At 43.2% G+C, this 23,587-nt stretch overlaps 1 protein-coding gene across 1 annotated transcript in view; it reads right to left on the reverse strand.

Annotated features, from left to right (window-relative positions):
* Nucleotides 1–23,587, reverse strand: part of PKD1L1 (polycystin 1 like 1, transient receptor potential channel interacting) — a 263,204-nt gene that overhangs the window by 190,933 nt on the left and 48,684 nt on the right. Inside the window, exons 10-16 of the mRNA XM_055115919.2 lie at nucleotides 17,214–17,387; nucleotides 12,769–12,888; nucleotides 12,082–12,250; nucleotides 11,303–11,542; nucleotides 9,304–9,436; nucleotides 4,892–5,098; nucleotides 775–956 (exon numbers count right to left, since the gene is read on the reverse strand). Coding sequence (XP_054971894.1) covers nucleotides 775–956; nucleotides 4,892–5,098; nucleotides 9,304–9,436; nucleotides 11,303–11,542; nucleotides 12,082–12,250; nucleotides 12,769–12,888; nucleotides 17,214–17,387 — 1,225 coding nt within the window. The remainder of the gene's footprint in view (nucleotides 1–774; nucleotides 957–4,891; nucleotides 5,099–9,303; nucleotides 9,437–11,302; nucleotides 11,543–12,081; nucleotides 12,251–12,768; nucleotides 12,889–17,213; nucleotides 17,388–23,587) is intronic.

The raw sequence follows: 23,587 nt of genomic DNA on the forward strand, positions 1-23,587 counted from the left end.
ATCTGTAGTCTCAGCTACTCAGGAGGCTGAGGCAGAAGAATTGTTTGAATCCGGGAGGCGGAGTTTGCAGTGAGCTGAGACCGAGCCACTGCACTCCAGTCTGGGTGACAGAGTGAGACCCTATCTCAAAAAAAAAAAAAAAAAAAAAAAAAGAGAAAGAAGATTTTGGCCTGAGCAACTGGAAAGGTCCTTCCATGGGTACAGAAGGCAGGCGTGTGGCTGAGATGTCTCGAGGCTGTCCAGAGGGGGCGCTGTAGGGACGCCGGGACTCACAGCCCGGAGTCCGGAGAACGGTCTAAACAGAGAATTCCTGTTTGAGGCTGTTGCACATGGATCATGGATGGATCCACATCAGGACCCTGGCTGAGGCCACAGGCAGGAAGCGGTGTGGATGGAGAAGAGGACCGAGGGCTGAACTGGGGGCAGCCTCCAGCAACAAAAGACCCATCTACCTGGAGATGAGCAACCCGTGGAAACCACGCCTTCCACACACCACGGCATCTCACTAACCAAGAATTTAACAATGGTGACACTCAAGCCTCATGTTCCAAAACAGATCATTCTTTAACCACCACCTTAAAAAGCGATTCACATTTTACTTCCACTCTTTTCCTCAATTCCCTTATATTTTGATCCTAAATAAAGCAGTTAAACTTACGAAAGTTGATGTGCTTAAAATTTAAAACTATTAATAGCCTCCAACGTTCCAGAGCCTGCATTTGCAGAATGCGCGGTCTGAGTAGCTGCGCAGCTCTGTGTGGGGGTGGTGCTCACCTGAGAGTCGCCCCAGGGTTGTCAGGGTCGAAGGACTGGGTCCCTCTGAGGACAATGCGGGATGAGGTGGTCCTGGAGAAGAATAGGTGTGTGCCCTCGGAGATCACACTGACAGGGGCCTGGGCTCGCACCTCCAGGCCCACACAGTAGTTGCTGTACACCACACTGCCTTCAATCTGAACCTGCAGGGGCAAGGAAGGACAGGGGATGTCATGCAGGGACAAGGCAGGGACTCACTGGAGAAACACACTAGTCTGAAAATTAGAAAGGAAGCCGACGAGTCTCAATGCATCCCTGGCTCCAACTAAAACAGTCTTGGTAGTCAAAATAACCACTCTTCTGTACGACATGAGAGCTGTGACTGGAGTCCACGAGAGCATGGACATCTTCCTATCCAAGCTTGTGTTAATGTACAAATTTGGGCATTTCCTAGCTTGTGAACACAATAGAGACTTTCCATGTGTGCACATTTTATAGTTTTCAAACCTCCTCCTTCCACAGTGAATTGTTCAGGCTCCTGGCTTTTGTGCAACTTCCTTCACCTATCTTAGAGCTGCTTCTTTCTAACCCCCAAACATATCATGGACTTTAGGAAATGTAAATGAAATTTAAGACAAATACTTTTAAACCCAGGAATAGCAGAACGTGTTATAAATAAAACATTCATATTGTTCTTTTACAAGTTTGATGCGGCCAGGCGCGGTGGTTCATGCCTGTAATCCCAGCACTTTGGGAGGCTGAGGTGGGTGGATTGCTTGCACTCAGGAGTTTGAGACCAGCCTGGGCAACACGGTGAAACCTCATCTCTATAAAAATACAAAAATTAGCTGAGCGTGGTGGCATGCGCCTGTAATCCCAGCTACATGGGAGGCAGAGGCACGAGAATCGCTTGAACCCAGTAGCCCAGAGGGGGAGGTTGCAGTGAGCTGAGATCACACCACTACACTCCAGCCTGGGCAACAGAGTGAGACCCTGTCAAAAAAAAAAAACAAAACTGATGCAATTTGAAAAAATACAGTCTAATACTTGCTATCCTTTCACTGGGTCTCAGCCTTGATCACTCTAGATTTTCTTCAGATGCACACAGTTCCCTGCTGATCAGTCTCCTAAGTAGGACCAAAGACAACGGAACAGCTGTAGGATTAGAACTCTCATTTCCACCTTCAACCTCTGTTTGCTCAGCCTCTCCAGCTCCAAGGAGCTGCTGAGAATGTTCCAAGTATATACAAAGGCTGGAGGAGGCACCAAGCAGGAAGCTGCTTGGGGAAGATGCAGGGCTGGTCAGGAGCAAAGGAAACCTGAGGCTCTGACTGTGAGGTCAGAGACAGCAGAAGTTACCTTATCTGTCAGAAGGTCTCCAAGACCTAGAGAAAGACATGGACCCCCTGTGAAGACACTGAAGACTACAGAAGTGGCTCCCAGCTCATAGTCCAACCTCCTTCGGAGCTCCCATTACCTGGCCTGTCCCATAGGCTGGACACATCTTCTATGGCTTGCTGGGTTTAATTTAAAAATTACGTAGTTTATATATTTAGAAAGCAGAGTTTTATTTTTTAAGAAAGGGATTATAATCTGTAAGCAGGAAGTGTAGTCTCTGGCTAAAAAATTGAAAGTAAGTATTTGGAGGAGGGAGGGAGGGGTAAGACAGGAATTTCAGTTGAATGCGTTATCACATATTCACAGGATATAGGAGTTATGGATATCTATGAAAGAGGATTGTGTTTTTGTGTAATAAGTAAACATATATATGTGCTTTATGTTTACTTTTGGGTGGAGACAATATTGCAATGTATTATAATTAGGTCTTTTATGTTAAAAGGTAAAGTAGGGACATGAAGGCACTTAAATGCGTAGTCAAACTGGGCAGAATTAGTTTATGGTTGGTGTTTTTTATTAGGAAAAATTTATAGAAATTAGTTTTTTGTTTAATTAAAGTCATAGTTAAGGTTTGAGGAATGGGGGGTTAATTAGTTGATGTTTGGTGGTTGTAGAGTTGTAATTGTTTTAATATTGTTTATTTTAAGGCTAGTGTTTGTTTAGTTGATAGAGAAAAAGGGAGAAAAATCCTGTGGCAATGAGAACAGTTTATTTTTTAATTGTACGACTGTGTGATTTCACTCTTGCCTGGCCTTAGGTCTTGTTTATAATCTGGTATCTTATTGTCATAAAGAGTATGTCCTGCCTGGCCAGGCGTGATGGCTCACGCCTATAATCCCAGCACTTTGGGAGGCTGAGGCAGGCAAATTGCTTGAGCCCAGGAGTTCGAGAGCAGCCTGTGCAACAGGGTGAAACCCTGTCTCTACAAAAAAATTAGCCAGGCATGGTGGTATGCACATGTAGTCCCAGCTACTCAGGAGGCTGAGGCAGAAGGATCACTTGAGCCCAGGAGGGAGAGGTTGCAGTGAGCCGAGATTGCAGCCGCTGCACTCCAGCCTGGGCAACAGAGTGAGACCCTGTCTCAAAAAAAAAAAAAAAAAAAAAAAAAAGGAGTCCGTTCTGTCAGTCTTATAATCACTATTTTAACATTAATGTTGGTCAGTTGTTGTGTCTAAACTGTGAAAGGGAGGGGGCGTAATGAGGCATATCTGACCTTGAGTCCCATTATGGCCAGGAACTCCATTTTTTAAGTATTTTCTGGGTCCCCTTGGCCAAGAGGGGATTTGTTTAGTTGTTTGGGGGGACTTAGGATTTTATTTTTAGTTTACAGGCTCTATCTACCTCCCCTACTAGGTTGTTCACACAAGTGTGCAAAGACCTTATTTATCTCCAAATCCCTCCCCCCAGCACACAGCCAGGTACAAATAGTGCTGTTTTCATTAGGAAAATGAAGAGCAGCCTCACCCTCCTCCACTCGTTCAGTATTACAGATTTTCCTTTGCATTTCCCCTTGGCTTCTTACAATTAGCCACCCATCAGGTCAGATGCTCCCCACCACCCCGAGGTCCCCTGACATTGACCCTGCTCTGCTCTCTATTCCCCGGCTGCCCCCTGCTTCAGCCTCTAATGACTTCTCACCTTCACTAACAGTCTCCCAACATCCCATCCTTCAGTCTGTTTCCTACTTGTTCCCAATCAACATTTCTAAAGAAGCGTATACAGCCTGCTGGGAAAGCTCTGCTTTTTCCTACAACCTGCATCTGAAGTAATGCTATGCTAAGCCTGGTCTGCAGCCTGTTGTCACTTGGCCCATCGTTACCTGCCTATTTCGCAATGAGATAAGTACAGACACTGAGAGGAAGCTTCTGGCAACTCCAGCATTTGCCATCGCTGTGACATCCCAGCACAGATTGGGAGGATTTGCTTCCTCAGGCAAGGTCAGGGCAGTTTGGGTGCCGAGGTGCTTTGTGGCAAGCCACACAAGGCACCAGATGTAACTGTGCTCAGTAGGACTGCGTGCCCCACAGCTTAAAAGAGCAAAGCTCCTTCGCTGCAGATATTCTGAGGGTCCCTGATCAGGTTCCCGCAGCCTGGCCTGCCCACTGCGCCATTTGATCCCAGAATCTCCCACCAGGGTCTGCTCACTATCCCTGGTCTTCTTCTAGCCTTTGCAAAGCTGTTGCCCCTCCCAATCCCTTTCTATGTCTGTGGACAGATTCTCTTTTCAGCACCCACTTTCTTGAAGCCTACTCTTTTAAAAATGACCTCTCCCTCTTTTAACTCGCATATTTTCACCACTTTTTCCAGCCAAAATGCACCAAGCACATGCTGAGAATCAAAGTGCCAGGCAGTCACCGTGAGTGCCTCTTGGATGCCCTGCCCTCTGACTGTCGTCCCCTTTCCTTTCTGGATGATTGGCCCCTAAATGGCAGGGCCACACATTCTCCTGACATCCCGGCACCAGCACAGGGCTTATTCAAATTAGGTACACAGGAAGGTTTTGTTATACACATTGGAAGGAGTTTTTCATCAATTGCTTTGACTGCATTTAAACATAATTTGTTCTCTTTGGGGGAAGTAAACATTTCTCTTAAAATCCTATGCAGATTTTTATTTTTTAAACAACCTCCCTTTTCCTGGATAGAACAGGTGTTGAATTCCAAATGCTGAGCTCTTGCTCCAGGGCGATGAGAAGCATGGGTTTCACTGGGCCAGTAGAGCAGTAAGTCAGCCAGCTGACCTTGGCAAGGGCAGTGTAGTTCCCATACTCCAAGGTGTGGCTCGGGAGGATGAGGGTCTGTCTGCGAGTGTCCACAGCAGCAGGGAGGGAGACAGGGAGCCCTTCAGAGTCCATCAAGTTCCAGGTGTAAGAAAGACCTTGGGAAATATCACAGAAGACTGCAGCTTCAAACGTCACACCCAGCCTCACAGGCTGAGACCTCCATATCTAAGTATCAAGAAGAGAAGATGTCTCATTAAAATGTCCATCACATCTAATGTACTGGTAAATTACTAGAAACTTAGTCTTAACTGTAGATCTCCCATTATTTGTTTGCAAAATGACAGAATGGTATTCTTAGGTCTGGGCTTTAGACAACACCAGAATAAACACTACATCTATTTTATAGACAAAAATAAAAGGTTAAAAAAAAACCAACTAAAATAATAAGTAAATATTTATATACTCATGAGAAAAAACTTCCTATGCATAAAATTAATGGAAAAATAGCAAAGATATCTGTTATTTGATTACATAAAAAATTTAAGCTTCCAAATGTCAAAAATATAAATGTTATGCTCCTGGGTTTTGGCACCTATGTGTATGTATAAATTTTTTAAATCAATCAATATAATAAGAAAATCATTTGCAGTATACACAACAGATGTTTGCTTTCCCTATTTTTTTCTTCACTGAAATATTCTTAAGTCATTCTCAGAAATCATGACATTTAATCCCTAAATACTAAATATACATCTCTAAAAACTAAGGGAATTTTGCTACATCAACACAACACTACTATCTCACCTTAAAAATTAACAATAAGTTCTTAGTATAATTTAAACCTAGTTTATAATCAAATTTCCCTTATTGTCTCCAAAACATACCCTTGTGCAACTGTTTGATTTGAGATGCACAAAAGTTCTTTTGTTAAAAAAAAAAAGGAGAGAGGAGAAAAAAATTTTCTTATCAACTAGAACTATGAGGTTTCCTAAACTATAGTTTGGTCAGGAAAATAAGAATAAATGCTTAATTCTTTCCCTTAATTGCCAACATTCAGAGTAAGAAGCTGGGGCACTAGTTACTTCCAAAGGTGACCAATATGTTACTTGTGTCTGCCTGCTTGGTGGGAACAGCAGAAGCTTCTCTTTCTCTTTCAGAATAATTATTTTTAAAATATTAGCATTATTCATTCAATTGTAGATGTTATTTTTTAGATGCTCCAAGTAGCCCATCAGGGACCTGGGGCACTCTCCTTGGCCTGGCTCTGGCAACCTTCTGATATGACCCTGGTAGTCTTTTAAAGTGATGGGTTTGTTGCACTATTCTTTCTACTTTTATTTACGCTTTAAAATTTCCATAACAAAGAATTTTAAATGTTAATAGTAGCTGATACATATATAAAAAGCATATTTGCTCACTTTAATAAGCCAATGAGGATGAGGATATGGGGGGAAATATTAGTGTCTACCCACACCCCTTATCCCTCCCAGCCACTCTGTCTTTCTGAAGCCCCTCCACACCCCCTACTTTGGGCTGGAGCCAGATGCCACCTCAAGCATGGAGGAGCAAGCCAGGCTAGGGGGCCTCAGGACAGAGTCTCTGCCTGGCCAGGGCGCCTCCACCCTGGGGCAGACGCTGGGTGCAGGGTCTCCCCCAGAGGGATTTTTTTTTTTCCTGAAGGTTCCCTAAAAATTGGAAAGGGAAGGCCAGGCGCGGTGACGCAAGCCTGTAATCCCAGCACTTTGGGAGGCCGAGGTGGGCGGATCACGAGGTCAGGAGATCAAGACCATCCTGGCTAACACGGTGAAACCCTGTTTTTACTAAAAATACAAAAAATTAGCCAGGTGTGGTGGCGGACGCCTGTAGTCCCAGCTACTCTGGAGGCTGAGGCAGGAGAATGGTGTGAACCCGGGAGGCGGAGCTTGCAGTGAGCCCAGATTGCACCACTGCACTCCAGCCTAGGCAACAGAGCGAGACTCCATCTCAAAAAAAAAAAAAAAAAAAAAAAAAAAAATTGGAAAGGGAAAAACCTGGAGGCAGCTGAGAAATGGGATTTTAAGAAATCTTGGTGCTCATTATAAATGAAAGTTTACTTTTGACATTCTTTAAGTTACTTTAGTTATAATTAAAATTACTTTCCAATTACTTTTTATTGTTTCTATTCTGAATATGATATCATTCTAAGATTTTTCACAAAACTGCCCAGATTTATACGGATTACAGCAAATTTTAATACTAGGATGCCAATTTTTAGCTCATTCATAATAATAAACATTAAAAAATACGAAATGCCTAGTGAGAGTGAGAGTTGGTCCCTCAGAGCGGACACATGTGAGCTGCTACAAGAACATCTCTAGGCTTGTCAAGATTCTGGGAAAGGCATTGTGTTCTCCAATTCTATAACTTGTAGTAATTATTCCTGTGAAAAGGCCATACACTTGCAGAACAATGTACAGACAGTGTAATTGCCAAGTTATTTGTAGTGATAGAAAACCGGAAACTTGGCCAGGCATGGTGGCTCATCGCACATTGGGAGGCCAAGGTGGGCAGATCACCTGAGGTCAGGAGTTCAAGACCAGCCTGACCAACATGGTGAAACCCCATCTCTACTAAAAATACAAAATTAGCTGGGTGTGGTGGTGAGCGCCTGTAATCCCAGCGACTTGGGAGGCTGAGGCAGAAGAATAGCCTGAACCCAGGGGGTGGAGACTGCAGTGAGCCGAGATCATGCCATTGCACTCCAGCCTGGGCAACAAGAGTGAAACTCAGCCTCAAAAATAAATAAATAAATAAAAAGAAAGAAAACTGGCAACAACAGTTGTTCAATCAGAGGACATTATACAGTGATGTATAATCTTTATGTATGATTTAACAGTAGGACATCATTAAAATTATGTAATCAAAAGGCTGCTTAATAACAAAAGAAAATGCTCACACTGCAACCCAGGTTTGTGACAAACACACATACCACATATAAAAAGCCTTAGAAAAATACTGAAAATAAATAATTAGACAAAAGCGGCTATCACCTACTGCCTGGATTTGAGATGATTTCATTTTTTTCTTTATACTTTTAGAAAACACGTAAAATAAAGAAAAAATGACTCGGCAGGGTCCTTCAGGTCCATAATCCCAGAACTTTGGGAGGCCAAGGCAGGTGGATCAATTGAGGCCAGGAGTTGAAGACCAGCTAGCCTGGCCAATATGGCAAAACCCCATTTCTACTAAAAAAATTAGCTAGGCATGGTGGTGCACACCTGTAATCCCTGCTACTTGGGAGACTGAGGCAGGAGAATCGCTTAAAGCCAGGAGGCAGAGGTTATAGTGAGCCAAGATCATGCCACTGCACTCCAGCCTGGGCAACAGAGTCTCAAAAAAAAAAAAAAAAAAAAAAAAAAGAAAAGAAAAAATGAAATTATCAATCTTATTTTCTGTGTTTTACAGATAAGAAAATAAAAATAACAATGTTTTACAGATAAAAAGCTCAAGAAAACCACTCTGTCCCATGTCCTAACAGCAGAGTCAGGACGGGAGCCAGAGCCCTCCTGCCTAGGGTCTGTGCTTTTTCCTGCTGTGCCTTTTGCTTTAGTCCCTTTGCTATTTGGGTCCAAATCTCACACCCAGAAAACACGTTCCCCCAGCAAGCAGACCTGCCCAACAGCGTGGGTGCTCGCTGGTCTAAAGGTGGGCAGGGGTATTGCCTGTGTGGAGGCCGGGACCCTTTCCGGATTGCCCCGGGGAACTTGGTTTCTGCATGCTGATCTCCACCAGCACCCTCTGCGGGCTGACCTCTTGGGGTCAGATGCCATAGAAAGCAGTTTAGCAAATGCAGCTCAGTCATGGATTTTAATTCCCATGTGTCATTTGAGCACCTCTGCCCTGAAAAGGAAAATTTGCTCTGAATCACAGGCCTCAAAGGAATGAAAGAAATAAAAACCAACCCTATTTTTTCTAACCCAGAATAAGTGTTCAACAGATAACCGATCACGTCCTTTCATTTTGGTGTTACATATATTCAAATGTTTCATTCTCCTGAAAATGCTACAGTTCTTAGCATAATCCAAAAAAAGAAAGGAAAGGAAAGGAAAGGAAAGGAAAAGAAAAGAAAAGAAAAGAAAAGAAAAGAGCTCCTTAAAGTGAGCTGTGCTGAATGCCAGAGTAATGCAGGCGAATAAAGAACTTATTCACACACCAGACCCCAGAAATGACGCTGTCTCCTCCTGTCCAGGCTGGGGTAGCCCTCCCTCCCCTGAGGACCCAGGTCACCCGCTCTGAAGCCCTTATAGGCACTCCTTTGTGTAAATTGCAGTAGGATAAACTGGACAAAGCCTCGCTTCATGCCCCAAACTCTCACCACTCCCAACAGTGGTCCCAACTCAGAGGGAGGCTGAAAAGAGGCTGGTGGAGGATTTCCCAGACTCCGAGCCTACCTGGACTTTCCCAGGCCCCATGTTCTTCACCAGGGGTGGCTGGCAGGGCTTGCACACAATGAAAAGTTGCTGTCTTAGAGTGGAGGCACTGACATTATTGAAGGCAAGGACCTCCACTGTAAATTCTCCTTCCCTGGGACGGTGGAAAGCACAGAAATGAACAAATTTATGTTGATGAATGTCAGGCTTTCATTCACTCTTCATACCCACTCATATCTGCAGAATTATAGTATTTGACAGCAAGTCATCCCAATGAATAAGAACAGAAGAGTCGAGGGTCACAAGACTGATTTCCACAGAGGTCTTTCCTCATTTAACCAACAGACTGGCTCCCCAGCTAGCCTGGGCCAGGCCAAGTACCAAACTCCCAGACTGATGTCACATGCTATATTCAAACAATACATCTATGTGAGGGGCATGTTGCTTCCTTCTTTGGACAACCCTCCCCACAGCCATGACCTGGCCCCCTCTTGATAACAGAACAGATCTATGTATTTTCTCTGTGTGATGGGTACCCCAACCCATAACTGGGGGGTCTCTGGGGATGGGTCTTCCTGTTCTATTTCCTGCTCCATGGATCAGTTTTCCTGACCAATTTCTTCGAGTCCTACAAACTCAGGAAGGACAGGATAGATCCATAGCCTGTCTCTGGGTAAGGGGAGCGGGTCACAGCTGTGGAGAGATTCAGGACAGCTGGAGGTGAGAGCTGGGTAGCTCCTGACCCAGCAGGTAGTGCTTTACTAAGGAAATACATGGTTATTTTGCAAATGTTGCAACATGGATAATTACTTAAGACTTCTGAATTTGAAAGAGAAAAATATTCCCATCAGAAGACCACAAATTTGAGTTTGCAGGGACCAGAATATCACTTGCCATCCTGGAGCTCCAGCAAGAAAGGTAGGGCCTACTGATAAGAATGAAGACTAGATGGTTTTCTCAGGTTGTCAGAGCACCCAGGGCACACTCTAGAGATGACAGTGGAGGCACCGAATAAACCATGTCACTTCCACAGGGCACAAAAGGGCTTCTGGAGCTACCGAGTATATCGCCAGGTACCTAGGCCACCATGTGCTCAGTTAAGCATGCACCAATCTACAAGCCACTACTGCTCAATTCTTTCCTTATGTGAAAATCTATTTCTGATGAAAAAGTCCTGAATCCATAGTTAGTGATGGGGCCATTCAGTCCCCACCAAAGCATGGAGAGGCTGCAGTGTGGGTTCTCATGGAAATCTTGCGTTGGAGGAAGTTTGCAATCTTTCCCTGATGCCACTGCCTACACGAACCTCATTTTCTAGATACTTCTGCACCCTTTGATATTTCCCTACAGCAGCATAAAGTTTTGATGCCAGCCTGAGGCTCAGCCTTGACCATGTGTGTCTCCCTACTGAAAGGATTAGACCCACTTGGGTCCTAGGACTCACCCTAGAGGCTCAGCTGGGAATGAGTGATCCAGCCAGTCTGCACCTTATCATGTCTCCACGATGCTTTGTCCCAGGTACACAGTGGGCACTCAGTAAATGCAGAGTTAAAGGACAGAGCTCATGCTCTTCCATATGACATCAAGGCCCTTCACAATCTGCCAACCTACACTCATCTCACCCTTCTATATACGTCTTGCCAGTCACTCCAAACATCTCCTGTTGGCACCTCACCTAGCACCTTTGCCCAGGACCTTGTCACTGTTTGGGAGCCTCTCTCCCATTTCCCTTTGTCAAGCTCCTACTCAAGATATAATTTTCAGTGAGCCATCCCCACCACATCACAGGCCTCCTTTGCAGCCACAGCCCCTGTACTGAAAGCATCTCTTTCCTCTTTGTCTTTCCCCTGGACTAGGAGCTCCTTGAGAAGCATGGTCAGGTCTTATGTATCTCTGTGTAATCATCTGTCACCTACGTTGATTGACAGGCAGGTCTCTGTGGAACCCAAGGGCTGATGCCTTAAGACTCTGATTCCTGTGCTGTCTGTAGAGAGCACTCCGCTGCCTTGCAGTGGCTCACCTACTGTAGACATGGCTGCTGGAGCTGCTCCCCAGGCTGATGGTGCCGTCCCCAAAGTCCCACAGGTAGGCAACATCTGTGCCGAAGTTGATCCAGCACTCAAAGGCCACACTGGCATTTACCAGAGCTGAGGAGGGGGACGTGAGCCGATTGGCCACAATTTTCTTCTGCACCCTGATGATGTGGGGCTCAGAGACCACACTGCTGATCCTGTTGGAAGCCTTAACCATCACACGATACCTGCAGGATGGGGAAAGGAGGGCAGGGAAGGCAGATGGCAAGACAAGAACAGGGTCAGAGCTAGAGAAACCGTCTGCTATACTTCAAGAGGAAGGCGGGGGAGGGGGAGGCAGCATTTAATTTGTAAGAACTACGAAAGTATCCAGTGATTTTCATCTTATTGAGGAGAAGGGGGTTGATATTTTTGACTACCCCTCTCTTCATTATTTAATTCATTTCTCAAAGCAGTAGGGGTAAGCATCATTGCCCTTTCTTAGATGAGGAATTTCTTAGGTCACATGGGTGGCCGAGATAGAATTTGAACCTAGGACTGTCTGCTTCAAAGCCCTACACTGTTTCCCTTAGTTCAAGCTGAAGAGAAATGAACTAAATCTTCCCTTAAATCTTATGTTGAGTTTGCTTCACAGAAGGACCTAGTGGCCCATTATAATACAAATGCGACAGCCATAAAATGCCTTCGGTAGCAGCATGGTGATCTTCAGACTGAGTATAGGCTGCGGTACAAACAGCTACTCAGCAGGACTGCTACTTTTACTGACCATTGGGGGATGCTGAGTCTTTTTTTAATGCTTCTTGAAGTTGTCCTCACTGGTGGATCCTCTCCAAAATACCACTCAAATTCCAGGGGTATTGTTTCCTTGGTAACAGCTGTAAATATAATGTCTGTGTCTGTGGCAAACACAGTTCCATTTGTGTAGACAGAGACGGCTGTGGCAAAAGAAAGGAAGGTATGGCTATGTCAACATAGGAGGGCTGGAATCTCCAGAGAAACTAGTGCCTCTACTTTCCCACTTGGTCATGGGCTTGAGTGATGGTGAGGAAGCTCTGATATGCATGCAGGTTGGCAGCAAGGATGCAGCGGTGGGCACGTGGTAGGCAGTGCTGGCCCTGGTTCAAAGGCCCCAAAGTGCTTGCACAGGAGGTGCTCCTAAGGCCATAGGGCCAACTCCCTTTGAGATTCTGCTAGAAAGGGTGTGGCACATGGAGCTGGCAGATAACAGTCCCGATAACCCACCTTCCCATTCCTTCAACTGGGAGCCTTAATGCCTGTGGTTTCAGAAAATTCCCAGAACAAATGGCAGATGAACAAAGAACCTGTTCAAGGACAAAATGGGGCTCTCCGGCAGAGCCGATAACAAAACCTGCTGCTGCCTACGGCTTTCCTAATCTCAGCTGACCGCGCGAGGGAGGTTTTTGTTAAATCTGGAATTAAAACAAAGACATACATTGCATCTTATACCAGACAGTCATGCTGTGCCAAGCCTGGCTGTCACCCACTTGAGTCTGAGAAATAAAGGACACGTTATATGAAGGAACAGATGGAAAGTGATGTATAACCACAGTGCCTAAAATGAGAAAAAAAGGAGATAAGAGAAAAAGTCTTAAAATTAATTCACTTTTATCATGCAACACACAGTCAGTATTTTTCATTTTTAACTTTCCCCCTTTGAATCTCAATAAATTTCAAAATTCTAAGCATGTGCTCTGAAATCAGACATACCTGGGAAACATAAACTTAATCACAGAATTTCTGTCATTAAATTTTTCTTTGTATATTTTCTCTGAGAACTCCCTGCATGGTATTAAATATGTTAATTCCTTTGAAATATGTTAATTACTTTGATAGATGGCCTTGTTTTTAAAGTATTTCTCAATATGTACACTAAGTAGTCTTCACTTCACAGGAGTTCTTAAATAGGGGTCTAATAAGCCTTGTGCTTTTAAGTTTTTTTTTTTTGAGATGGAGTCTCGCTCTGTTGCCTAGGCTGGAGTGCAGTGGTGCAATCTGGGCTCACTGCAAGCTCCGCCTCCCGGGTTCACACCATTCTCCTGCCTCAGCCTCCAGAGTAGCTGGGACTACAGGCGTCCGCCACCACACCTGGCTAATTTTTTGTATTTTTAGTAAAAACAGGGTTTCACCGTGTTAGCCAGGATGGTCTTGATCTCCTGACCTCGTGATCCGCCCACCTCGGCCTCCCAAAGTGCTGGGATTACAGGCTTGCGTCACCGCGCCTGGCCTTCCCTTTCCAATTTTTAGGGAACCTTCAGGAAAAAAAAAATCCCTCTGGGGGAGACCCTGCACCCAGCGTCTGCCCCAGGGTGGAGGCGCCCTGGCCAGGCAGAGACTCTGTCCTGAGGCCCCCTAGCCTGGCTTGCTCCTCCATGCTTGAGGTGGCATCTGGCTCCAGCCCAAAGTAGGGGGTGTGGAGGGGCTTCAGAAAGACAGAGTGGCTGGGAGGGATAAGGGGTGTGGGTAGACACTAATATTTCCCCCCATATCCTCATCCTCATTGGCTTATTAAAGTGAGCAAATATGCTTTTTATATATGTATCAGCTACTATTAACATTTAAAATTCTTTGTTATGGAAATTTTAAAGCGTAAATAAAAGTAGAAAGAATAGTGCAACAAACCCATCACTTTAAAAGACTACCAGGGTCATATCAGAAGGTTGCCAGAGCCAGGCCAAGGAGAGTGCCCCAGGTCCCTGATGGGCTACTTGGAGCATCTAAAAAATAACATCTACAATTGAATGAATAATGCTAATATTTTAAAAATAATTATTCTGAAAGAGAAAGAGAAGCTTCTGCTGTTCCCACCAAGCAGGCAGACACAAGTAACATATTGGTCGCCTTTGGAAGTAACTAGTGCCCCAGCTTCTTACTCTGAATGTTGGTAATTAAGGGAAAGAATTAAGCATTTATTCTTATTTTCCTGACCAAACTATAGTTTAGGAAACCTCATAGTTCTAGTTGATAAGAAAATTTTTTTCTCCTCTCTCCTTTTTTTTTTTTAACAAAAGAACTTTTGTGCATCTCAAATCAAACAGTTGCACAAGGGTATGTTTTGGAGACAATAAGGGAAATTTGATTATAAACTAGGTTTAAATTATACTAAGAACTTATTATTAATTTTTAAGGTGAGATAGTAGTGTTGTGTTGATGTAGGAAAATTCCCTTAGTTTTTAGAGATGTATATTTAGTATTTAGGGATTAAATGTCATGATTTCTGAGAATGACTTAAGAATATTTCAGTGAAGAAAAAAATAGGGAAAGCAAACATCTGTTGTGTATACTGCAAATGATTTTCTTATTATATTGATTGATTTAAAAAATTTATACATACACATAGGTGCCAAAACCCAGGAGCATAACATTTATATTTTTGACATTTGGAAGCTTAAATTTTTTATGTAATCAAATATCAGATATCTTTGCTATTTTTCCATTAATTTTATGCATAGGAAGTTTTTTCTCATGAGTATATAAATATTTACTTATTATTTTAGTTGGTTTTTTTTTAACCTTTTATTTTTGTCTATAAAATAGATGTAGTGTTTATTCTGGTGTTGTCTAAAGCCCAGGCCTAAGAATACCATTCTGTCATTTTGCAAACAAATAATGGGAGATCTACAGTTAAGACTAAGTTTCTAGTAATTTACCAGTACATTAGATGTGATGGACATTTTAATGAGACATCTTCTCTTCTTGATACTTAGATATGGAGGTCTCAGCCTGTGAGGCTGGGTGTGACGTTTGAAGCTGCAGTCTTCTGTGATATTTCCCAAGGTCTTTCTTACACCTGGAACTTGATGGACTCTGAAGGGCTCCCTGTCTCCCTCCCTGCTGCTGTGGACACTCGCAGACAGACCCTCATCCTCCCGAGCCACACCTTGGAGTATGGGAACTACACTGCCCTTGCCAAGGTCAGCTGGCTGACTTACTGCTCTACTGGCCCAGTGAAACCCATGCTTCTCATCGCCCTGGAGCAAGAGCTCAGCATTTGGAATTCAACACCTGTTCTATCCAGGAAAAGGGAGGTTGTTTAAAAAAAAAAAATCTGCATAGGATTTTAAGAGAAATGTTTACTTCCCCCAAAGAGAACAAATTATGTTTAAATGCAGTCAAAGCAATTGATGAAAAACTCCTTCCAATGTGTATAAGATGTAATGTAAGATTGTGCATATATGTATATATACATGTACACACACCATACACATACCACACATATAGCATATACACACATACATACTATATACACACCACACACAGCATATGCACTATACACATATGCACCACATGTACACACATACCACACATACCCTCCTATGACATACCACACATGCATGTACATATGTATGTACATACATATGGAGGTGGATACCAAACACTGAATCAGATTCTGAAAGAGTACTGTGATGTCTAAGAAGATTTAGAGCAACTCATTTATCATAAAAGGGTATTAAGAAAGGAGGGTTATTTATTATTACTACTGTTCTTCTGCATAATTTTCTCTTTATAAAGAGAAAATACTTGTTTATAACAGAGATAAAGCGGAATGGGTATTCTGTCCTTCATCAATGCATCAGAATTTTTGAAAAATAAATATCATATGACTAAAAATAGATATATGATAAATAAATATCACATGGTCTCATTAACCATGCCTGAAAATTAATTCTGAGCACAATCTGATAATCAAAAGTGTTAAAAAAAAAAAAAGATACAGTTTACAGATTTGCACAAGAATACCCTATTATCAATCTGTAGGGCTGGATGCAAACTTGGACCTTCCTATTCTAAATCCTGGCATGGAACCATCGGAAATTTACAAGAATTGTGCCCTTGCACTGGCTAGACATGCTGCTTATTTATTCAGGTTTAGATAAGACAAGTCAATATGAATGACCGACCGGCTAGTTAGGGTAGGCAAACAGGTTAAATAAATCTTTCCATATGTATGTCATAACTTCTTGGATGGAGAGTTTCTCACTAGTCTGATTGTAAACAGGTGCAGCCACTGTGTGGAACAGCTGGAAAGAATTCTTACATGGATGAGTTCACTGAGACTCATCCCTTCATTGGATCCTCCTTTCTCCTGTTTCTGGGAAATATGACCCCATCATCCCACCCATGTAGGCCGGGCACTTTGGGAGTGCCTCTGGCTGGCTCCCCATTTGCTTTGTTGCAAAGTGTAGGGACTCTTTTTTCTACAGTAAGTGGCTGGAGTTCCCCATTCCCACCCCCAGTGGCCTCTGAGCTTCCGGCCCCTCCCTCTACAAAACTGACATGAAGCGAATACCTCCCTTACAGGTAGCTGTGCGGATAAAGTGGGGTGACATGAGTGAGGCATTAGCAGTGGATAAAGTGGAATGGATATTTTGTCCTTCATCAATGCATCAGTGTGCACCTGGCACACTCAGTGAGCACCGGATGCTTTCTCAATTCTGTTTTAGCTCAAGGCCATGCTGTCTGACCAAAATGTGCCTCCAGCCCGTGCTGCAAGGCTCATCATGTATGCCAGCATCCACCTCAGATGTGCCCTGTCCCCACAGTTAGATAAAGTTCCTATCTCCTAACATCTCCCAGCCCCTTAGCCATATCCTTCCTAAGCATTTTTAATGTCGTGTCTCATCTTGCTCCTATGCATATCTTAATATTTTCACTAAGATAATAGATTCCTTGAGATGAAGACTTTGTATGACTTTATCTTCATGTTCCCTCAGAACACAGTATTCTGCAAGACATATTTTCTGAATTAGGGAAGAATGAATGAAGGATGTTGTATCAAATTTAGAACTGCTATAACTTGAACAGTATAAGTAAAGCGGAGACACCCTGCTTCATTTATAGTTGAAGTGTGCTTGCTCAGACTCCAGACATAGGTCTTACTTTTCTGATGCACTTGGGAGTCAGCAAAGACAAGCACTTCATCTTCATGGACACTGCTGGAGTTCATGAACGCAGACACGGCCTCATGGCCAATCTCCACATAATAAGGCCCAAGCTCCACTTCGGTTCCATGAAACTCATTATAAATAACAGCCTTGAGCATATAGACTCCTTCTGGAAAAATAAGAAAGAACAGACATTTGATGAATTTTTAATAACAAGCATAACAGTTAACATTTGTAGAATGGTCATAATGGGGTGACTAATATGGGAACTGATACAGGAGAGGTGATCTTTCTTGTCTCTTGTAGCAGCAGGGCCATTTCATGGGCATGTGACCCATACAGTTGCACAGAGCCCCTCACACAACGGAGCTATGTGAGTGATTTAATGCTCTGCTATTTTGAAATTCTTCATAATTATTTTTAGCAAGGAGTCCTGCATTTTCATTTTTCACTGGGCCTTGTGAATTACGTTGCCAATCCTCCGCAGTAGGAAATATTCATAAGAAAGAAAATAGATATTAGTTATCCCACAGCTAGACAAATAATACTTAAACAGCCAAATGGGAATATATCAAATAACTATGATGATGGATGACAAAAATGGTCCCAAACCCTTACCCGTTTTTCACACACTTACAATACAACTATAATATGACTCTGTGGCTCCTCTCATTAAGTGGAGAAGACTATTGCTTCACCCCTCAAATCAGTGCTAATCATATGGCCAGTGGATTTTCAAAGTGCTTGCACACTGGGGCTTGCCCTCTCTTTCTTGTCTTGGGACCTCTGTCATTGTCACTGGGACCGTGTCATTTCCATGTGAATAGCCTGGCCTAGTCTGCTGAAGGATGAGAGACACATGACTGAGTCTCCCCATGGCCCCAGCCGAGGGTCAGTCACCTCCAGGAGAAGAGCCACCTGGCTGATTGGCAGCTGGCTGCAGATCTGTGAGTGAGCCCCTCTAAGACCAGCTCAGACCTGAAGAACTCCCAGCAGAACTGGGAGCTGAATAAAAGGTTATGTTTTAAGGCACTAAGTTTAGGGTGGCTTGTTAACACAGCAATAGACTATCAATACAATTCCACTGAACTGGAAAGACATTAGCAATTCTCTAACCTCAACTCCCTACACAATATTCTTAAACTGTACATTTGATTGTGTCATTCCCCAGCTTGAAAATGTTAAGTGATTCCTCATGTGCCACAGGAGCAAATCTGTACCTGAGCCCTTCCCCCTCAGCTGAGCTGGTCCCAATCACTCATCCTTGACTCAACCAGGCCCACAACTGATGCATCAGCCACACAAAACTAGGCTCCACTGCTCAGACGGCCGGTCTCCATCACAAATATGCCCCTGTGCAGGCTTCTCTCAGTTTACAACGTCCTTCTTTGTGCCTCCATCTGGCCAACGTGCACCTACCATGAGCCTCTTTGAATGACCCAGGCAGAATCACTGGCTTCACCCGGCATCTGACTACGGAACGTGGGCCGGGTTTCCCTCTCAGACTCACTACATTCTCTGTCTTTCTTGTCCTCAAACCTCATCACAGAACACTTACTACATACATAATAAATGTTTATCAAAGGACCAATCAAGTTTACAGAATGGAATACTGAAGCTCGAAAGGTTAAACAATGTGCTGTAGGCCTAGAGTATGCAATGCTTTCTTAGGAATTAAGATAGTCATTTCTCTCTTCACTTGCTGCATCCAAATTATATGGAATAATATGTGGATCTACTAGCAGCATAGTAAGAAGAAAAAAGGGAATGATCTTAAAGAGTAAAAGTCTGTCTCTGGGGAAGAATAGTGAACATGGTAGCATGCAGGAGGATTTGGGAATACTGTGATAAGCAGAGGCCAGAGAGAAGGGCATCCTACTCTAAGCGCAACTCAGATTAACATGTAGAAGAAATAGGTACACTTTCCCAAATTGGATTCTCATCTTGCAAGCTATATCTCAAATGTTGAGACACCATTCATAACTCTATTGCAATTTTCTTACAATACTGCTCCTCTTAACCGTGTCCAAAATAATTTTGCACGCAAATTTTAATGACAAGTAGAAAGTGAAATAGATAGCCATGCAGGTCATCCCATGCACAGGAACCAGAACTTAACTAAGAGTGTGCTACGTGTTGTTTCATGTCAAAAGGCAGATTTCATGACCACAAGTTAGAAAAGGCAGTTTATATAATAGTTAAGAATACACTCCACGGACTCAGAGGAATTTGGCATTGGAAATCTTTGTGACCAAATCTTAGGCATATCTTACTTTCTTTCTTTCTTTCTTTCTTTTTTTTGAGACGGAGTCTCGCTCTGTCACCCAGGCTAAAGTGCAGTGGCGTGATCTTGGCTTACTGCAAGCTCTGCCTCCCAGGTTCACGCCATTCTCCTGCCTCAGCCTCCTGAGTAGCTGGGACTACAGGTGCCCGCCACCATGCCTGGCTAATTTTGTTTTTGTGTTTTTAGTAGAGACGGGGTTTCACCGTGTTAGCCAGGATGGTCTCGATCTCCTGACCTCATGATCCACCCGCCTCGGCCTCCCAAAGTGCTGGGATTGCAGGCGTGAGCCACCGCACCCAGCCAGGCATATCTTACTTTCAAGTTGACTTTTTTTTTGAGATAGAGTCTCACTCTGTCGCCCAGGCTGGAGTGCAGTGGCATGATCTCAGCTCACTGCAACCTCTGCCTCCCGGGTTCAAGCGATTCTCCTGCCTCACCCTCCCAAGTAGCTCGGATTACAGGTGTCCGCCACCACGCCCAGCTATTTTGTGTGTGTGTGTGTGTGTGTGTGTGTGTGTGTGTGTATTTTTAGTAGAGACAGGATTTCACCATGTTGGCCAAGCTGGTCTCGAACTCCTGACCTCAGGTGATCCACCTCAGCCTCCCAAAGTGCTGGGATTACAGGCATGAACCACCGCACCTAGCCTCAAGTTGACTTTAGACTTAACCCCTGATAGAAGATGTAATACTGATATATGATATAGTTCGGATGTTTACCTCTCCCTAATCAAATGTGTCGAATTGTAATACCCAAAGTTGGAGGCAGAGCTTGGTGGGAGGTGACTGGATGATGGGAGTGGATTTCTCATGAATGGTTTAGTACCATCCTTTGGTGGTGTCCTTGCGATAGTGAGTGACTTCTCTTGAAATCTGGCTATTTAAAAGTGTGTGGCATCTCACTCTCTCTCGTTTCTGCTTTCACCGTGTGATGTGCCTGCTGCCCTGTAGCCTTCTACCATGCTTGTAAACTTCCTGAAGCCTCCCCAGAATCTGAGCAAATGTTGGCACCATGCTTCTTGTAAAGCCTGCAGAACTGTGAGCCAATTAAGCTTCTTTTCTTCATAAGTTACCCGGTTTGAAGTATTTCTTTATAGCAATTGGAGAATGGCCTAATACAAACACCAATTCCTTACTTTATTCATAAAACAACAAAAGAAACCAATGAATATGTATCAAAGTTGCAGATGCTTAAAATTATTATAATAGAGCAAGTCCTGATGTGAAATAGAGATATAGTTAGCCTTCTACTTAATCTTCTAGGAGTTAATCCAAAAACAAAAAGGAAAACAGTGAATAAAAATAAAAACTTTTTCTCTCTTTGTTTAGTGAGACTAGGAGGTAGCTAGCATGTTCAGAATACAAAATAGACGCAAAAACTGCTAAAAGCGGCAAATATCAAGCATGCATGAGCAGGAACCGTACTGAAGGAAGAAAACAGAAAACGTCCTAAAGTGAGAACTCAGTTGCCAAAGGGCCCAGTGGCTGTGAATATCATCAACACACATACATGTGTGTACGCAACACACACACACACACACTCCACCAGCAGTTAGTTCAGAAAAAAATGCAACTCTTTAAATTATGAGAAATGCTGTGAAGAAAAAAAAAAAAGAAAGGAAGGAAGAAAGGAAGGAAGGCAGGAAAGAAGAAGGGAGGGAGGGATAAAGGGAGAAAAGGAGGGAGAAAAGACCATTCAGCACGTACAAGATACTATAAGAGTCAAGAGGGAAAATTCAGGAAATACTCATAATAGATTAAGATAATTTATCAGAAAAACACTGTCCACAAGAACAGGACTGAAAAACTTGAGGAATCGTTATCTTCTGAGATGCAAGACCAGAGAGCATCTGGTCTTGGAAGGAAACAAAGTCAACATTTTAGAGTATAATGGAGAACGGAAAGTGTAGAACACAAAAGAAGGGATGCAGAGGAAAATATGAGGAAAGCGGATCAGATGAAAAAGGAAAAACAAAACAGATTTGAAAAGACAAAAGAGAACTAATAGATGTATGCCAGTCTCCCAAAAAGAAAGCTGACATATTGGAATAGAAACAATGTAAAGATCTAATTCAAGAAATCTTTCCTGAAACAAAGGACACATTGAAAAGGTACACCATGTGCTGGAGAAAGGTGACCCAGAGTGGCCAGCACTTAGACACGTGCTGACAAAGCTGCTGGAGTTGCAAATAAAGAAATAACTACCGGCTGGGCGCGGTGGCTCAGACCTGTGATCCTAGCACTTTGGGAGGCTGAGGCGGGTGGATCGCTTGAGGTCAGGAGTTTGAGCCTGGCCTGGCCAACATGGTGAAATGCCATCTCTACTAAAAATACAAAAATCAGCCAGGCGTGGTGGTGTATGCCTGTAATCCTAGCTACCTGGGAGGCTGAGGCATGAGAATCGCTTGAACCCAGGAGATGGAGGTTGCAGTGAGCCGAGATCATGCCACTGTACTCCGGCCTGGGCAACAGAGTGAGACTGTGTCTCAAAAAAAAAAAAAAAAAAAAAAAAAGAAAAGAAATAATTCTCTTGACAATCACAGAAAAACATTAATCAATGACGGGGAAAAAAAAGAAGGCTGACTTTGGAATCACCACAAGGTAAGAAAGACAGAATGGAGAATTTCAGGGAGGCTTCTTCAGACAGAGTGTCAGGGCCACCAGCTGAATTTCTGATTCAGTAGGTCTGCAGTGGGCCTGAGAGTCTGTATTCTAAGCCAGTCTCAGGTGGTCATGATGCTGCTGGGCCAAACTTGGAGAACCATGGTTACAGGAGAGAACAGAATGGAAAGACAACCAGATTCCCCAGGAAAAGAACATGTGTCCAAGGAGTCCAGAGCCAGCACACTGTCATTCCAACATAATGGCAGCAACAGTTTTGAATATGGGAACTTAGAGGAAGCTTATTGCATGAATTTTCCTAAAAAAATCTACTAGAGGACAAACTTCAGACAACCAAACAGGAACACCATGCCAAAAAAAAGCTGAGTGAGGACCGAATATATTAGCTCTAGAACCGGAACTAAGACTAATGTGGGAAAGCAGGTTGATATGATTTGGATCTGTGCCCCCACCAAATCTCATGTCGAATTGCATTCCCCAGTATTGAAGGTTGGGCCTTCAGTACTGGTGGTGAGGAGGTGGGTGGTGATTGGATGATGGTGGTAGATTTCTCATGAATGGTTTAGTGTCACCTCCAATCCCTGCCACTTGGTACTGTCCTCATGATAGTGAGTTCTCATGAGATCTGGTCTTTTAAAAGTGTGTGGCACCTCCCCCCTCTCTTGCTCCTACTCCGGCTATGTAACGTGTGTGTTCCCTGTTCGCTTTCTGCCGTGATTGTAAGTTTCCTGAGGCTTCCCCAGAAGCTGAGCAGATGCCCACATCAATGTTTCCTATACAGTCTGCAGAACTGTAAGCCAATTAAATCTCTTTTCTTTATAAATTATCTAGTGTCAGGTATTTCTTTATAGCAATGCAAGAACAAACTAATACATAAGTAGCAGAAAAAAAGGTAAACATTTCATGTTCTGACAATGTAGAAATCATACAGTAAACGAAATTTGGGCTGGGGAAGAGAAGAGGTAGGAGCTGTGGAATAATGCAGATTGCCTCATTAGTAATTGCTGGAAATCAAAAGACATGAAGATTTAACAAAGCAATTAAGAAAGATGAAAGCATATATGAGAAAAAAATGAGTAAAATTGGTGATAAAGAAGAGAGAAGGGAAGAGGAAGATGGGAAATATTCTAATTTCATCATTGCTCATAGTAGCTGATGAATGGATACGCTAAAGAAACAGAGGGATAAGGACATTTTATAAATAAAAGAGGTCAGCTAAAACAAGGCACAAACCTTTCCAGTATCAGAAGGCTAACTCAGATGAACATACAAAAGAAAGAAAAGACTATTTAACGAAATGTATTTTAAAATGCACACAGAGCCCATAATGTAAAATATGACAAACATCTGTCATTTCAATATAGACAAAAATCACTAAACTCACGTATCTCAAATAAGAATGATCAGAATGATTCACACAGCAAAGCCAAGTCCATTGTAGAGAAACATCTAGGACAGTGATTCCA

Source organism: Pan paniscus, chromosome 6, assembly GCF_029289425.2.
Source record: "Pan paniscus chromosome 6, NHGRI_mPanPan1-v2.0_pri, whole genome shotgun sequence".
Classification (NCBI taxonomy): Eukaryota; Metazoa; Chordata; class Mammalia; order Primates; family Hominidae; genus Pan; species Pan paniscus.